The 16,530-nt window shown below is 52.6% G+C and overlaps 1 protein-coding gene across 1 annotated transcript in view; it reads right to left on the bottom strand.

The window, feature by feature from the left end:
• Positions 1 to 10,551: 10,551 nt before the first annotated feature.
• The window catches only part of Mgat5b (alpha-1,6-mannosylglycoprotein 6-beta-N-acetylglucosaminyltransferase B), a 43,808-nt gene continuing 37,829 nt past the window's right edge, over positions 10,552 to 16,530 (bottom strand). Inside the window, exons 12-17 of the mRNA XM_090350392.1 lie at positions 15,946 to 16,101; positions 15,499 to 15,645; positions 15,226 to 15,342; positions 12,845 to 12,919; positions 11,514 to 11,770; positions 10,552 to 11,105 (exon numbers count right to left, since the gene is read on the bottom strand). Of these exons, the coding sequence (XP_090206518.1) occupies positions 10,907 to 11,105; positions 11,514 to 11,770; positions 12,845 to 12,919; positions 15,226 to 15,342; positions 15,499 to 15,645; positions 15,946 to 16,101 (951 nt within the window). The 3' untranslated portion in view covers positions 10,552 to 10,906. The remainder of the gene's footprint in view (positions 11,106 to 11,513; positions 11,771 to 12,844; positions 12,920 to 15,225; positions 15,343 to 15,498; positions 15,646 to 15,945; positions 16,102 to 16,530) is intronic.

Genomic DNA, 16,530 nt, shown 5'->3' with positions numbered 1-16,530 from the left:
TATAAATTATATATTTCAATCACATTGATGGAAATGGGAAACCATTTGCTCTTAGGCTCACTGTCCAATGCCTGATGGTGACTTCCTTATCCCAGCATGATCCAAGCTTCAGTTTCCTGCAACCGGCTTCCAAGCCAGCCAACAGCCCTGCCTTCCTCCAACAGACCTGAGTTTCCCCTTGATTCTTCCCCTCAAACCTCCCAGGTCTGCACGAGTCTGCCCTTTTCTCACCCTCTCTGGACCATGGCCAGGATGCTGCGAGGTCCTCTTGGGTTCTCTCTAATAAAATCTGCCCTCTGTAAAGGTCACTTCTATCTGCAATCTCATTGTCTGCTTGAACTTTCAACACTTCCCTTATAAACATCATCATTATACTAAACTCCTAGGGGCCACCTGTTCCCAAGAAATATTTGTTTATATTCCGGTTTTCATTGATGGGTTTCTAAGTATGTCAAGGATGACCACACATCCCAGTTCGCCTAGGATGGAGGGGTTTCCCAGGAAATCAGGTTTTTAGTTCTGAAAATGAACAGTTCCAGCCCAGCAGGATGAGCTGGTTACTCTGTCTGGGCCTGAGACAAAACCATCCTTGGGGAGTTTCCCCCGTGTGACTCTGTTCTTGGTCAGGCTCAGCTTCTAGAATCTACCTGCTGATCCATTTACTCCTTCATTTCTCTGGAGCACATCCTCAAGCCACTTGCAAAGAAAAATCTGTACACATTTGTCATTGCTCATGCCACTGTATACAATCTTTACTGACCAGTGAAACCTCTGCAAGCCTGTGGGGGGACATTTTTGGGGGGCGGGTTGGTTGTGGGACTTGTACTCTTGGCCTGGGCACTGTCTCTGAGCTCTTCAGCTCGAGGCTACTGCCTTACCCCTTGAGCAACAGTGCCACTCCTGGGACATTTTTAAATGGTGCATTAAAGATGAATCATGTCCTTAGTTGTCTGAACCATCTTCACTGTACATGAAGGCTACCAATAGATAGCTTAACTAGGTCTAGAACCCCAGGCTAAAAATGATTTTCTCTTATAACATAAAGATTCTATTTTGTTTCCTTTTTGCACTAGTGTGCTCTTCTCCATCTAAATGGTAGGATTTTTCTATATTTTCTGTCTCTGTTTCATTTAGCTCTATTTTTAGAGATCATTTATTATCCAGTCCTTCTATGAAACATTTTAATTTAATTTATTTTTAAAATAATACTGGGGTTTGAAGTTAAGATTTCCACCAGCACCTGGACCATCTATTGCACTTTTAATTTCAGTAAGCCTGTTTGTCAATCTTGAGTTCTCTGCATGTCCTCTGATTCATTCATACCATTATTTTGCTGGTTCATTCTAACCCCACCTTTGACACAAAGGCACGCTGCAGCACATGCTGGCCCTAGCAGCAGTCTCCACAGTCCCCGTGCCCCAGCCCTCAGAAGCCAGCTGTCCACCCACCTGCTACAACTGTTCCCTCAGGCCCAGGCTAAGCTTCTAGAATCTCAGCCACATTTGTTGGAGGAAACTTGCAAACACGAGGCTTCTTCTAGGAGATTCCTTGTCCCCTAGAGGGGCAGCCAGGGGCCACTGGTCAGCCCTGACCCAGTGAGGGATGGCAACCTGCTCTTCTCCCTCTTCCATAAAGCCCCCCCGGGCCTTCTGGCTCTGCCCGCCTGGGGAAGAAAGGGAAATCTCAGGTGGCACATCCCTGAGCCCCCAGACTCACGGCTATAGCACTTCCCTACCTGGGCTGCAGGTGAGCAAATAAATGGCTACTGTGGCTTGAACATGTCCTAAATCTAGCACAGCAGCCCTCATTCTCCAAAACCTCTCTGTGAGGAAGGGCACCCCTTCCCCCACACCGAATGTGGGAGCCAGTCCAGGAACCTGTCCACTTCCCTCGGCTAGGGAATGGCATGGCTGGACTGCAGGGGGAAAGTTACTCAGGGCAGTGACCCCCTCACACCATTACCTGATAGGGCCTGAGGGGCAACCCAGTCCCAAAGTCTGAGCTCAGGCCTCCAAAAGCCTGTAACCTGGGCACTGCCAAGGCCGATGACTGGGGAACTGCTAGCTTTGGGCACTGCCCACCCTCACTGTCTGGGATAGAATCACATCACTAAAGGCTGAGTGCAGAGCCTCTCTCTCTTCCACTGGACTGGCCCTTTCCAGCCTCCCCACCCCAGCCAGGACTCCAGCTTCAGGAGAGGACCACCAGCTCGTTGCAGGGAGTGGACTTCATTTCCCAGTTAATCACAGAGCTTGGAAAATGCAGCCAGGAATGAGATGGGAAAACCCCAGGGAGCTCAAGGACGGAGAAAGAGGAATGGTGTGTGAGATGAAATGGCAAATGCCTCCTGCAGAGGCCAAGGAGGGAGGAGGTCTGGAGGGTTCAGAGGCTGCAGACTCAAGTGGTGTTTTGTTTTATTTTTTGGGGGGATACTGCACAAAGTACCTGCCCAGGAGAGCTGAAGCCAGGACACCAACCACACACCACAGGTCTGCATGGAGCACACCAGGCTTATTCAGTCCTTCCTAGATCCCCCGATGGGGGTCTCATCGGCTCCACTTTATGGCTTGGGAGGAGGAGTCTTGCTTCAAGAAATTTCCATTCTCAGCAGACTGGGGCTCAATAATAGAGACCTTGCCTAGCATACAGGAAGCCCTGGGTTCCATTTCCAGCATTGAAAAAAAAAATCAAGCAATGTGATGAGTCCACTGTATGTGCATGTGAAAATAGCGTAATGAAATTTTTACAGGAGTTGGGAGAAGAGAGGGGATGATTTGTAATGTGCATTGTGTGCATGTCTGGAAACATCACAATAAAACTCCTTTGTATAATTAACATGCTATTAAAGAAAACATAAAATGGAAGGAAAAGGGAAGGAGGGAGGGAAGAGTAAAGGAAGGAAAAGGAGGAGGGAGAGCAGGGAGGGAGGAAGGAAGGAGAGAGAAAAGAGAGGGAATGAGGGAGGAAGGGAAGGGAAGGGAAAGCAGTCTGGCCTTGGGCTGTGGTGACAAGTCTTACCCCTGGGGACCCTTGCCTAGTCAGCTCTGGGAGGAGGAGGAGGAGGAGGAGGAGGAGGAGGAGGAGGAGGAGGAGGAGGTGGTAGAGGAGGCTGAGGTAGCAGCAGCTGCGGGTGGGGGAGAGCAGCTGAGAGACCCCAATCGCAGAGCTTCATGCATAAAACAGGAACTTTTTCCTTGGCAGCTAACCAGAACTTTCAGCCTTGAGAGTGCAAATGAGGCCCAACAAGTCATTTCCCTTGGAAATGAGGTGAAGGGACATGAGAGGGTACCGGGCTCTTTCTTCTCATCGCTCCTCAGTTTTGCAGGGGAGCCACGGTCACCAGTCTCAGCAGCTACTCGGCACATTTGCCAGGTCCCTGTGAGGAAGATGAGGTGGGTAGTGGGAGCCTGGGAGCCCCATTCCCCATGGCTGAGACTTGGGGGGGGACAGGATCTCACTTCCAACAGTAATTAGCAGGTTTTCCAGGCCAGTGCCCTGTTGCTGCAGAATGCCCAACGCTGGTGGTCTCTGCTAGAGTCAAGACTGAGGACTGACTGCAGACCAGGAAGCCCACCAAAGGAAGCCTTGGGGTGAGGGACCTTCAGGAAGAGTCCCCAAAGGGTTGTGAAGGCTTTTCAGCCTGCAGGGCTCAGCCAAAATAAGCCAGAACAGGAAACAAACAAGAACCTCCAGTTTCACATCTGGGTGCCTCAGTTTCCTTGAGTGTGTAGAAATAATCCACCCAGGAGGCCCATATAGGAGATAGGATGACACAGCAGCAAGCACTGCCTGGAAAATTCAGCCCCAGTACACATCATCACTCTATCTGTGGCATGTGGGCACAACTGCCACAGTAGCTTTCCTGTTGTCTAGTCAGGCTGGCAACGTTGCTTGTCCTTTTTCATCTGTGCTCATCTTGCGGGGGTCACTGCAGACCTGATGGAGCGCACACAGTCACCTCCCCCTTAGAGACTTAACAGCGCTGTCAGCCCCAAGTTGTGGAGCCAGCTTCGGACACTCAAGGCCCACCTAGCTGGGTGGTTCTGGACCATGCGCCTTAACCTCTCCATGCGCCATGTGTTCTTGCTTTGAAGCATAAAGGGAATACAAGCATTCCCACCACAGGACTGTGGGACGGGACATTGCTAACGGGTGAATTTTATGGAGGTGAAACCACAGGTAAAAGGTTTGATTCCCCTTACTAATTCATGAGAGATTCAGCCAGATATGCCAGCCACATACGTTTGCATAGGAAATTGTAAAGAATCCAGAGTAAGAGATGGTTGGGGAAGATGGACGTGGCTTTACAAACAGATGCAAACTGGTCCCTGGGGCAACAGGAAATAATCAATGGTTCAAGCAGACACAGTTCCCTATGTGTGCCTACGGACAAGACTAATTGGTATTATTATCGATTTTCTACAACTTACAGAGCTGTGAAGTAGCTCAGAGGAGAAGTGGAAGTGAGCCTGAGCTCATGTTAGAACATTCAACCACCATGTCAGAAACAAAATAAATCTACACCCAGTCTTGTAAGCATGGTACATATATTTTTTCTGAAACTAATTTGACCTAAATGGAGATGGAGTGTATCAGTGAGTTTGAGCTGCATGCATAAAATACCATGGGCTTTGCCAGGCCTGGGGTGGCTCCCACCCCAGATTTCAGGAGGTTGAAATCTGAGGATCTAAATTTGAAGTCCTCAAGACTCTTATCTCCAATAAAACCAGCAAAATGCTGGAAGGGGAGCTGTGGCTCAAGTGGTAGAACACTAGCCTTGAGCAAAAAATCCAAGGAGACCTTGAGTTTACACACACACACACACACACACCATTTGGCTCCATTAAGCTGAGCACATCAGGAGGTCTTTATGGGCAGAAAAACACTGAAGAACCAGAGCAAGGGGCCTGGGGCACATTAAGTCACTTCCGTTCTGGGCTTGAATGCTGTCAGTCATCTGTGTTTGGAATGGATCCATGATGAAGGTCACGTGGATGGTGATGGCCTTGCTCAACCTGATCCACGTGGAAGCTCCATTCAATGACTGCTCCTCATCCCTGGTCCCCCCATGGTCCCTGTGGGGTCCCCATGGAGAAGTCACCATTCAGGACACCTGACTCCACCCAGAGTCCCCTCCCTGGTGCCATTTGGAAATGTGGACACCTCTCTTCCTGAGCTCTGGCCTGGCCAGGGCTGGTACCATCAGCAATCCATCTGGGTCCCCTCCCTTCTGAGGGATTTGTCACCTTGTGGGAGGACAGAGAGTCCCCCCATAGTTTAGGCCCTTTCCTCCGTGGCCATTGAGATTTCTCCTTTCCTTCTAGGCCCCAAGATGCGCCCCCCCATCCCCAGTGAGTGAACCCCAAGAGCTGCCCTGCCTGGGAGGACATGTCCCATCACTTACGGCGTGTGGTAAGACTGTACCCCACCTTCTCCCCCCCGCCTTGCCCTTGTGGAAGTCCGCCTGTCCAACTCTGTCATGAGATGGCTCTGGTCCTGTGGTGGGGGAGGATAGAGGGGGGGTTCTGTTCCCCATGGACGGGGCAGAGAAGATGCCATCACCATTCTAGCACATGGCCTGGCTTCCGGCACAGTGGATCTCATTCTCTCCTCTTCTAAATAAAGAATCCGACCCCAGCCTGGTTGGTCTGCAGGGAAAAGCTCCCAGTCTAGAGGACTGGGCCTGAGCCTTGGGTTCCCTTGATGTTTCTTTACCACCTTCTCCTCTGCCCACCACACCCCCACTGGTTACTGAGCTCCTTAGAGATCGCACTCACATTTTCATTAATTACTATTGAATAATTAAAACCAGGGAATGAATCCTTTCATCATCCTAAGCCTGAATGGCAGAGTGTTGTAATGGCAATTCCACAGGCACTGCCAGCACTCAGGCCCCTCTCTGGAGCCGGGAGGGTCACAGACACGCCTCAGCTTACACACTGGATGACTCTGAGTGATACTTCAGGGAGCTGGCTGACACACCCAGGCACACAGGACCCCAAGAGCAGAACAAGCAGGGGTACACAGCAGGCCGTGACTGTTCTGCCTACAACATCCCTCAGTGACTAATGACTTCACCACTAACTGCTCAGGAGGGGATGAATCACCACCTTCCACTAAACAAACTGTTATCAATGTAATGACTGTAAGATTCTTCCATAGTCTCACTCCTTCTGCCTCCACCTCTGCTCCTAGGACCTGGCCTCCACCACCCAATTGTGGTTCCTTCCTGAAGAAGCCCCTCCCCTGTTTAAACTCACCTATCAGTGACAGCACGGCCTTCGTTGCCCCGCCCCTATGTCACCCAATAAACTGTGATCTCAGTTTGGAATAGGAGCCACTCTGCCCTCTGACAGCTGTTTGGAAGTTTCCAGGATTAGAGTTGAGCCCATTCCTTTCTGGGTGGGAGCCAACTTCGTTTATTTAAATGAAATAGATTCAGGATATCAAGAAGCCAAGAATCTGGCATTTCCTTTCTGGAGGCGGACCACCTCCAGATAGTCCCTCCTCAGCTCCCAGCCACTGCAGAAAGGGGCGAGGATTACAGGCGTGAGCCACTGCATCCAGCTTTACAGTGTGTGTGTGTGTATTTTTTTTTTTTTTTGGTGGGTCATGGGGCTGGAACTCAGCCTGGACACTCCCTGAGCTCTTGAGCTCAAGGCTACCACCTAGCCTTGAGCCAAGCCCCACTTCCCATTTTCTAGAGGTTAATTGGAGACAAGAGTCTCAGGTCCTTTTGTGCCCGGACTGGCTTTGAACCTTGATCCTCAGATCTCAGCATCCTGAGTAACTAGGATTACAGGTGTGAGCCACCAGCCCAGCTATGCACTGGCAATATATGTATGTGTGTGTGTGTGTGTATATATATATATATATATACATATATATATATATTTGCCAGTCCTGGGCTTGAGCTCGGGGCACTGTCCTTGGACTTTCTCAAGGCTAGAGCTCTACCACTTGAGCCTCAGCACCACTTCTGGCTTTTTTCTATGTATGTGGTACCGAGGAATTGAACCTGGATCGTCATGCATGCTAGGCAAGCACTCTACCACTAGGCCAAACTCCTGGCCCCACTGGTTATATTTTTTAAGACAAGATCTCATTTTAAGTCCAGACAGACCTGAACTTTGATCCTCCTATTTGTGATTCTCTTGTTGCTTGCATGATAGACATGTACCAATATACCTAACCATTAGTTGAGATGGAGTCTTCAGAACTTTTCCTTCCCAAATAATGTCAAACTTCAATTCCTCATTCTCTTAACTTCCAAGTAGCTAGGATTACAGGCATGAGCCATTGGTGCCAGCAAGGACTTCCTCTTTATTCAGAATCCTCAGTGACTCATGGTGTCCTGTAGCGGACAACTAGAGAGTCAACAGGGAAAGGAAAAGCAGGAGGCAAGGGAGGGCCTGGAAAGAGGATGGGAGGCTGTGTTTAGAACAATGTGTCTTCTTTCCCCCATCCTAATCCCTGGGACTTGCACTTGTGCAATGTCACATGGAGATGTGGTTAAATGTGTGTCCATGGTACCTACACACATGGTCAGATCTGAGCCTGGAAGCCTCTAGAAGGAGGTGGGTTGCCCTTCCTAGCCAAAGAAAAATCTGCACGTGACCTTGAGACTTCAAAGACAGCTGGGGTCTTGAAGGGTCTGCAAACTTGGACTTGCCAGTATCAGATTACATGAAGCTGTTCCTTAAAGTAGATCTCCTTCTATGTAGACACACATCTTGTAAATAGAGACAATGATCTACATATCTTTATAAATATATATGCAGACCTATTTCTCTGGAGGATCCTGATTCATGCTCTCTTGGCAAGGGGGAATTAACAGGTGCAGGTGGACTGAGTTTGCTAATCAGCCAGTGTTAAGGCAGTGAGGTGATTCTGGGAATGTGACCTCACCTCCATCAAACACTGCTGGCTTTGAAGATGGAGCTTGGGGCCAAGAGCCCAGGAGGCCAGAAGGCCTCCAGAAGGTGGACAAGGCCAGGACATGGATTTTCCTCAACATCAGAAGGATTACAGTCGGGCCAACAGCTCTGACTCCTGGCAAGGGGGAATTAACAGGTGCAGGTGGACTGAGTTTGCTAATCAGCCAGTGTTAAGGCAGTGAGGTGATTCTGGGAATGTGACCTCACCTCCATCAAACACTGCTGGCTTTGAAGATGGAGCTTGGGGCCAAGAGCCCAGGAGGCCAGAAGGCCTCCAGAAGGTGGACAAGGCCAGGACATGGATTTTCCTCAACATCAGAAGGATTACAGTCGGGCCAACAGCTCTGACTCCTGGCCTTCAGACTGTAAGATAACACATCTGGGCTGATATAAACTTCTGGGCTGTGGTCAATAGGAAATAAATCAGTCTTAGAGAAGCCAGTGGTACAGGACCATAGCTGGTGTGGTGAGACTCAAAGTCAGGATTCAAACTCACGGGGCCAGGAATTTGGCCTAGTGGTAGCGTGCTTACTTAGCATGCATGAAGACCCGGGTTCGATTCCTTGGTACCACATACATAGAAAAAAGCCTGAAGTGGTGCTGAGGCTCAAGTGGTAGAGCTCTAGCTTTGAGAAAGTCCAAGGACAGTGCTCAGGCCCTGAGCTCAAGCCCAGGACTGGCCAAACAAAACAAACAAAACCCAAAAAACAAACAAAAAACCTAGAAAAGGATTCAGACTCAGACCTGTCCAATTCCATTACCCTCCATCGTTGTCCTAACCCAGAAGAGAAGACTCAGGAGGGGAGGGCTAATGGTAGAGCCCCATTTCAGGCTGGCTCACTGGAAAGCTCCTTAGAAAACTGCAGACACCAGCACACAGGACAGCAGCGGCACTGGGCTCTCAGGAAGAAGGGGAGCCCTGGTCGCATAGCAGGATGCCATTCCCTGCCCTACCCCCACAGGTTGCTAAGCCATTACACTGGATGGGGCGCAGAGCCAGCTGACTCTGTGAGAGGCTTGCCCAGGCTTTGGGAGTGCCTGAGATGCCCAATGGCTCTACATGACCAGAGGGCATTCTACTGGCTCTTCTGACCACCCCCACCTTGCTGCCAGTGGACAGCGCCATCCATCCCAGGAGGCTGGGATGGACCCGGCCATTCAGACCCCTCCCCCATTGAAACCCCTTGGCTGGAAGGAAGCCTGTGTTTGTGAGGTACCTTAAATGCAGGACCAGCTAAAACCACAAGCACCTGCCAGCCACTGTGCTGGGTGGATGACTTCGCCAAGCAGCTCTGAACGGGTTTTGATTCCCAGTATATAAGCTGTGTGACCTTGGCTGGTTACTTCACCTCCCTGTGTCTCTGCTTCCTCAATTGGAAAATGCAGATGATAGCGCTTACCAGAATATATACAGTGACAACTCATTTGTCAAATTTTCAGCTCAGTGCACCCCATTCAGGAGATCACTCAGTGCTCGGTCACTCCACACAAGCACAAAGCCACCGCTGGTCACTTGGTTTGTGCTGTCCTCTGGTCTCACATGGCTGCAGCCTGCTGGAGGCCAGTAGGAGCCAGCAGCCCCAGTTGTGGGGCCCAACCCTCCTCTCATGCTGGGCCAGCCCCAGGGGCTGAGGAAGAAAGAAGAGACACAATTTATCTTCTGCATCTCACATCCCAATAAAATATTTATTATTTCAAGAAATAAATCTTTAAAAAAAAAGGAGAGAGAAGAGTATGTCTATTGCTTTCCTCCATCAGGTCAGGTCCTTGGGAATAAGTGCATTCTGGGGGCTACAGGGCCCAGCCAGGCCTTCTGCCCTGAGGCCACCGAGGGCTCCCCGCTGCCTCCCAGGGAGGGAAGGGTCCATTCTAGCAGGCCCATTCTCTCCTGGGCATGAGGTGGGGTCCCTGTCGGGGTGGGTGGCAGTGATGTGGAGGTCTGAGTAGAACCCCACAGGCTCTGGGGGTGTGGAGCACCCTGGGGCTGGGGTGGGCATGCCACATAGAGGTGGGCAATTGGGTCTAGAGGTGGACTGAGGTTAGAGGAACCTGGAGGGAGGGACAGGGACGCACTGTAGACCGAGCGGAAATATTTCAGAAGTGTATGGGAAGAAGTTCCATCGCCAGCCGGGCCTGAAAAAGACACTGAGAGGGTGGGGATGAGGGCTCAGGGCCCGCAGGGCCATCTGGGGCCCAGAGCCTGATTTCTGGGGTGGAAGCTGCTCTGGCGGGGGCGTGGCTGAGGGGAGGGGCCAACGCAACGAGGAATGGCCGATTGGCCGGAAATGGTTGAGGGGCGGGGCTAGGGCTGAGGGGCGGGGCCAGAGGCTGTCGCCCCTTGCTCAGGCCCCCCCCCCCCAATGGCAGGTCGTGCCAGAATGAGTGTCAGGAGCAGCCTGAACGCACAGTTGGGACAAGCAGGAGAGGAAGACAAGCCAGCTAGGGTCTGGGTGATCTCTGAACCCCAACTGAGGTCCCCAGCGCAGAGAGGTGAGAGAAGCTAAGAGAAGGCATGGGCAGCGTCCCCTGGCCTTCCCTCCCTCGGTCCTGTGCATATTCTTCAACCTCCAGACAGCAAGGACCCCCGGCCCTGTGTGCTAGGCCTCCTGCCACACTCCCAGGTCTCCTCTGACCCAGGTCCTTTCTGGGCCCAGGCCCCCCCTCTGTGAACCAGGGGCTCACGCCAGGGCCCTTTCTCCATCTGGCTGGGATTTCGCCTTGTACCGCTGGCTTCTGACCACCTGCTCCGGGCAATGGAGCCCCTGGGCAGCCCATCTTCTCCTCCACCAAGCCTGGGTGAGGACAGACCCACCTTGGGTAGACACAAGAGGCTGCAGGGCCTCCACTCTTCTGCCCCTTCCTGACCAGGGAAGGGTGCTCCAGTCCCGGGAATCCCGGCTAGAGCTTGGAAGGTGCTGGTGCTTTTCCCGCCACCCACAGGCGGGCACAGGCAAGTGGACCTGGGAGCCTCACAGGCAGCCCTGGCACAAGGCCACCTGGCCCTTGAGGAAGTCTCGGCAGGGGCAGAGCCGCTGGTACTTGGTGCTGGCACCGGCGCAGCTGAAGAGCAACGGTTCCTTCTGCAGGTAGCACTCCTGGCCGGGCTGGGCCAGGGCTGGGTACAGGTGATGCATCTCCCACTCCGTGCTGTCACAGGGCACCTGCAGCCTGCCAGGGTGTCACCAACATCACCATCACTGGCCAGACATGGCAATGGCTGCTCCCAGCCGGGCACTACCCACCCTTTCTTTGGGTCCACCTTGCCTCACGACTGGGGATTTCAGAGAGGAAGAGACAGACCATCCTGGAGAGGGTGGTGGTGCCCGGTAGCCAGCAATAGAGATGTTATTGGCAGTGTTTGCACTGCCAGGAAAGATGCCCATGGCTGCTGTCTGGGGTGAAGGTGGGGAGGGGTAGAGCAGGCCGAGAGTGACACCCTGGCGGTTTGGGCTTGTATGTAGGGTAGCTGTGTGACATGGATTCATCTCTTCTGGACCAGCCATGGTGGGGGTGAGGGCTGAGGCTGGAGTATGGGGAATGCCCCAACGGGACCAGGCAAGAGCAGGTGCCACTCACCTGAGGAAGGCTTCCTGGCTGTTGAGGAAGGGGAAGAAGGAGGGCTCACAGATCAGCCCATGGTCCAGGCAGGCATCGGTGCAGGCTTTCCCAGGAGTGGCCAGCCAGGCCCGGAGGGAGTGTGGAGGGGGCCAGGCCCCAGGGACCGAGCTGGCATTCAGGGCCCACTCGAGGTGAGTGGCATTGGTGGCCAGAACAAAGGGGCTCTGTGCAGGATGGGACCCTGGAAGGGCAGGAGCAGGGGCTGCACAAAAGTCCTGGCAGGAGGAGAGCAGAGTTAGAGAAGAAGGACACACAGATGTCCCCAGCTCCTGCTTCAGAACCTGGCCCTGAGGTTCCAGTACGAGCCACTATTAGGCACTTACTGAAGGCCACACAGCCTCACGCATCGTTTCACTCATGTATCACCGTGCTCCCACAGGCCTCCAGGTATCCTTGCAGGAAAGTAACGGTGCTCAGGGGTCGGGGGGCTGCTCAGGGGTGGGAAGCAAAGCTGGGCTTGAACTCTAGCCTGTCTGGAAGATGTCTGCTCTGCTCTGCCTCAATGTTTGGGTCAGGCTCAGGAAGTCTACCCATAAACCCCATCCATAGTGGGGAAAGGGCCTTGGGGTGACCTGGGCTTGGCTCCAGGGACCACAGGTCCCAGTAAATGCTGTTATTATGCTGTGAGCATCATGGACTTGTCCCCAAAGGTGACTGGACACAGGGAGTATAGGGCAGGGCCAGGGCTTGTATGGAAGGTAGGTCACCTCTGGCTTCCCTGCCCAGATTTCACTGTCTGGCATTCTGAACAGGGAGGAGAGAAGCTTATACCTGTCTTTCCCCCTTCTCCAGGACAAAGACCTCATTCCCCACCTGGCTCACCAGATCATCCCTAGGAGATGGGCCCTCGGGGCAGGGGCACTCCTGCATGCCCCACTCACTCAGTTGCCAAACTTGTCTTGACACAGAATCTCCTTCTGTGACCCAGGCCAGCCTGGAACTTGTGATCCTCCAGTCTCGGCCTCCTGAGTTCTGAGACTGCAGGCATGCCCCTCCGTGCCCAGCTTGTTACCAAATTGCTAAACATTTACAGAGTGAAACATGTGCAGTGCTGTGTTCCCAGGTCAACCGGGTAGTGGGATCAGGGCTGTGAGGTGAGGGCTGCCCCCTGAGCACACATTGCTTCCACACCTGCCTGTCTACAGGCGACAGGCTGAGCTGCCTTCTGGGTACAACCATAGATGCAGACTACACGCCCTGGAACTGAGCCAGCTCCGTCAGCTGGGGTTGGAGGAGGTTAGGGGTGGAGACCTCATGCCCCTGGGGCAGGAAACAGTGGGCACACCCACCTGGTGCTGGATGTAGGCGTTGATCCGCTCTAGCATCCCCTCACAGGTGTACTCATAGGGCAGGTAGGGGTCCACCTGTGGGAGAGACAGTCAGAAGCATGGACCTGGGGGACCTGGTGCTGGGGTACCTACCATACTCAGTATTAGGGCGGAGTATTAGGTTGGCTCAGCCGAAGGAGCCAGTCACCCTGCTACCTGACCATCTACTCATGAGGGAGTGCTGTTCCAGGGTGCCCTCCAGGGTAACTCAGGCACACAGACTCACTACCCATGGGACCCTGCATTCTGCCCAGCTTCCTGTGCAGCCTCCGGGCACCTCTCTCCTCTGTAAAGCCCAGCTCTTGCCATCTGCCCCCTTCCCTCTGCCCAGCACCCTTTAGGCCCCATTTCCTCTGAGGACCACATTCCTCAGCGGTTCCTGGAAGCCCAGCCTTCTTTCTCCCCATCCCAGGGCCACAGTAGCACCTGAGCCCTCATTTCCCAGCTTTCTTGTTTGCAGGAGTGGGTGGGTTGCCTGGCACTGAGTCCCTGGTGCCTGGCTTGAGGAAGCCATTGAGTAGTGCCTCTGGGGACTCATGGGAACCAAGATTCAAGTCCAGGTTATAAATAACAAGCTGTAGGGAAAGACTGTGTGTGTGTCCCTAAGGTGTTACACCCTGCCTTGTCACCAGTCCCTGTGTGAAAGACTTTGGACACTCCGCCTTCCAAAAGGACAGTGGGGACAGGCTCACTGAGGCAGGGAAGGCACCATCTGCTGCCCCCTCACCTTGCACAGCTTCCCTTGGGATGGAGCGTTATCTGCTGTAGCCCAACTACAGGGGAGGGCCTCCACCTTTCCTGTCCTCAGCCACAGGGTGGGGCAGGCTGGGGGCCTCCTCCTCTCACCTTGGAGCCCCCCTCCTGGCCTGGCCTCCCTCTGGCCCTTCTGCAAGGCCACTTGCTAATGTCACTTGTGGGATAAGCTGTCTCCTGATAGTGACCTTCACTTGTTCTCAACCACAGCAGTTGTTCTGAAATGTTTTGTCAAAGAGGACTGTCATATTGAGCAAGGTAAGCCAAACTCAAAACTCTGGACATTTTTACTCCTATTTGGAAGCCAGTTCTCCAAGATGGTAAATGTCTATGCATGAATATAGACACAGTTGTACATGTGGATAAACAAACATAGAACGTGAGTGGAATGATGGGACTACTTAGGAAGAGAAGGGGAAGGAAAAAAGAAAGCGAGAGGACAGCTAATTCTGTGATGCATTGCAATGCACTGTAACACACTGTCTATGAGCTACTCTGAGAGAACCTCCACGAGAGGGTGGAAAGGGCTTGGAGAGAGAAACAGGCCATGTGGGGGCAGAAGGAGGAGTCACAAGGGAATGAAAGAGGTTGGAAATATGGCCGGTTTTGAATTTGTTGGGTGAAGTTGATAGTAATGGTAAAAATAGAATGAGGAAACCTGTCGAAATTTTGGGGGTGAGACTGCTTGGAACTCATTGTAAACATGTGGGAAGGCCACAATGAACTCCCTGCCGTCCTGTATAATTAATTAAAACAGAGGAATAAAGGAAAACAGGACTGTTAGAATCTCCCATGGTGGGGTGAGTGTGGTGGCACACATCTGTAATCCCAGCCACTTGGAGGGTGTAGGCAAGAAAATGGAGGGTTTGAGGCTTACTGGGCAATGTCATCAAGATGCTATCTCAAAAATAACATTTTTTTTTCCAATCCTGGGCTTGGGCTCAGGGCCTGAGTACTGTCCCTGGATTTTCTCAAGGCTAGGGCTCTACCACTTGAGCCACAGCACCACTTCTGGCTTTTTGCTATGTATGTGGTACCGAGGAATCAAACCCGGGTCTTTGTGCATGGTAGGCAAGCACTCTACCACTAGGCCAAACTCCCAGCCCCCAAATAACATTTTTTAAAGGAAAAGAATTGGAGGCTAGACACCAGTAATAAAGTACTTGCATAACATACACAAGGCCTTGGGTTCAAACCCCGGGAACACACACACACACACACACACTCACACACATGAAATCTGATGCATATCTTACAAAAGAAAAGTGAGGGGAGGAGGAGCTGAACACATTCAAAGCAGTGATATTGGTTGAGACATACTCATAAAATGCTTTGTTAAATGACAGCTCCTTTACACAACTACTTAAAGAGCAGATAAAAAGGAAATGACTTCAGGTTCTCAGCTGCTCTGTAAAGTGGTACAGGTTGCTCAGTGTACAAAGGCATTCTCCCTCCAATAAGCAGATCCTGACTCAGAGCTGTTTGACTAGGAACAGGGCAGACTCCCTAACCAAGCCAGGCCTGAAAGTCACAGGGCTGGCTTCCTTTGAGCTGGGCAGTAGGTGGCTCTGGCTGGGTCCGAGGCTCACCTGGGTCTTCATGATGGTCTGGATGGCTGCTTCAAACTCCTCCGAGTTGTTGTAATCCACGGTCCACACGTGGGGCTTGCCAATGAAGTTCTCCGCGTAGGGATGCTGGGAGAAGACCTAGCCGGGCAGACAGGTAGCTTCTTCCTGTGCCTGAGCTAGGCGGGACTAAGGGAGGCCCCACCCACCTGGGTGTCTCTTCTCCCCCTCCCCATACTTTGGAATCCCCATCTTAAACCCCCCTCCCCAATGCTAGGCTGGAACCCCAACACTCACCTCCCTGGAGGTGGGTTTGCCTCGAAAGAACTCGTGGTTGAGAGAGCTGTGTGGGGGACTGAACCGGGACTGCAGGAAGACGCAGCCATTGGCAATGGCCTCCAGTGGGGCTGGGCCCTCGTAGGGGAAGCCGAACCCTATGAAAAGCTGAGACAGCCAGGTGGCACCATGGTCAGTGAGGACTGGTCCAGCAGCAGGGCTGGGGGGAAGAGGTACCCATAGGAAGCCATGGGGACAGTAAAGATGGCACAGACTATAGCAGGCCACAGCAAGCCCTTCCCTCCCACTGGAGGGTCTCCCTGCCTGCCAGGTGCCTCACGATTGCCCTGGTGTGAAAGGACACGCTGAGGGTCCACGGGAAGAAGGGGAAAATGTGGAAGTGGCAGGCCAGCAGGCACCTGTGGGACTGGGCAGGTGGCTGGGACGGGGAAGGCAGCAGGGGCTCACTTTGGCCTTGCGCAGCAGCTGCTGGAACTCGGGCTGTGGAAGAAGGCCGTGGTTCTTCACGAAGGCTGGGACCTCAGGCGGCCGCTGGCTGTCGTAGTACACAGTGCCATGGACCTCCATGTACTTGTTGAGGATGCTCAGGAATTTCTCCTTCCCCTGGAGGAGATGGGGGATGAGATGAAGCCTCACGTTAAGCTCAGAAGGCAAAGCCTGCGGAGCAGACACTCCCGATCTGGGAGTCAGAAAACGGGGTGCTGGGACGGCAGCACACTGTGCAGTCTCTTGGGGACCCCTCTTCTCTGATCTTCAAGCTTTTTGTCGGCAAGGCCTGGATGAACCAGAGGCTTTGGTTTTTTGTTTTTGTTTTCTAGTTGTGGAAGGATTGTCTTTCCAAAGGAGCCCAACAGCAGCAGTGTTTAAATAGATTCAAATGGAGCTGCCTGGCCTCCTCTTATCCCTGGTGACCATAGGACTGCTGGGAAGTTGTGGGGCCCTCTGGAGCCCAGAGCCCTGTGTACCCTTCCTCACATTTCCATCCATCCATCCATTCCTTTATCCATTCACCTAATCCATCCACTCACCATC

The sequence above is a fragment of the Megascapheus bottae genome, chromosome 17 (genome assembly GCF_031878675.1).
Source record: "Megascapheus bottae isolate mThoBot1 chromosome 17, mThoBot2.hap1, whole genome shotgun sequence".
NCBI classification, from domain to species: Eukaryota; Metazoa; Chordata; class Mammalia; order Rodentia; family Geomyidae; genus Megascapheus; species Megascapheus bottae.
The sequence above is the reverse complement of the archived record's forward strand: the minus strand, read 5'-3'. Positions and strand labels throughout refer to the sequence as shown.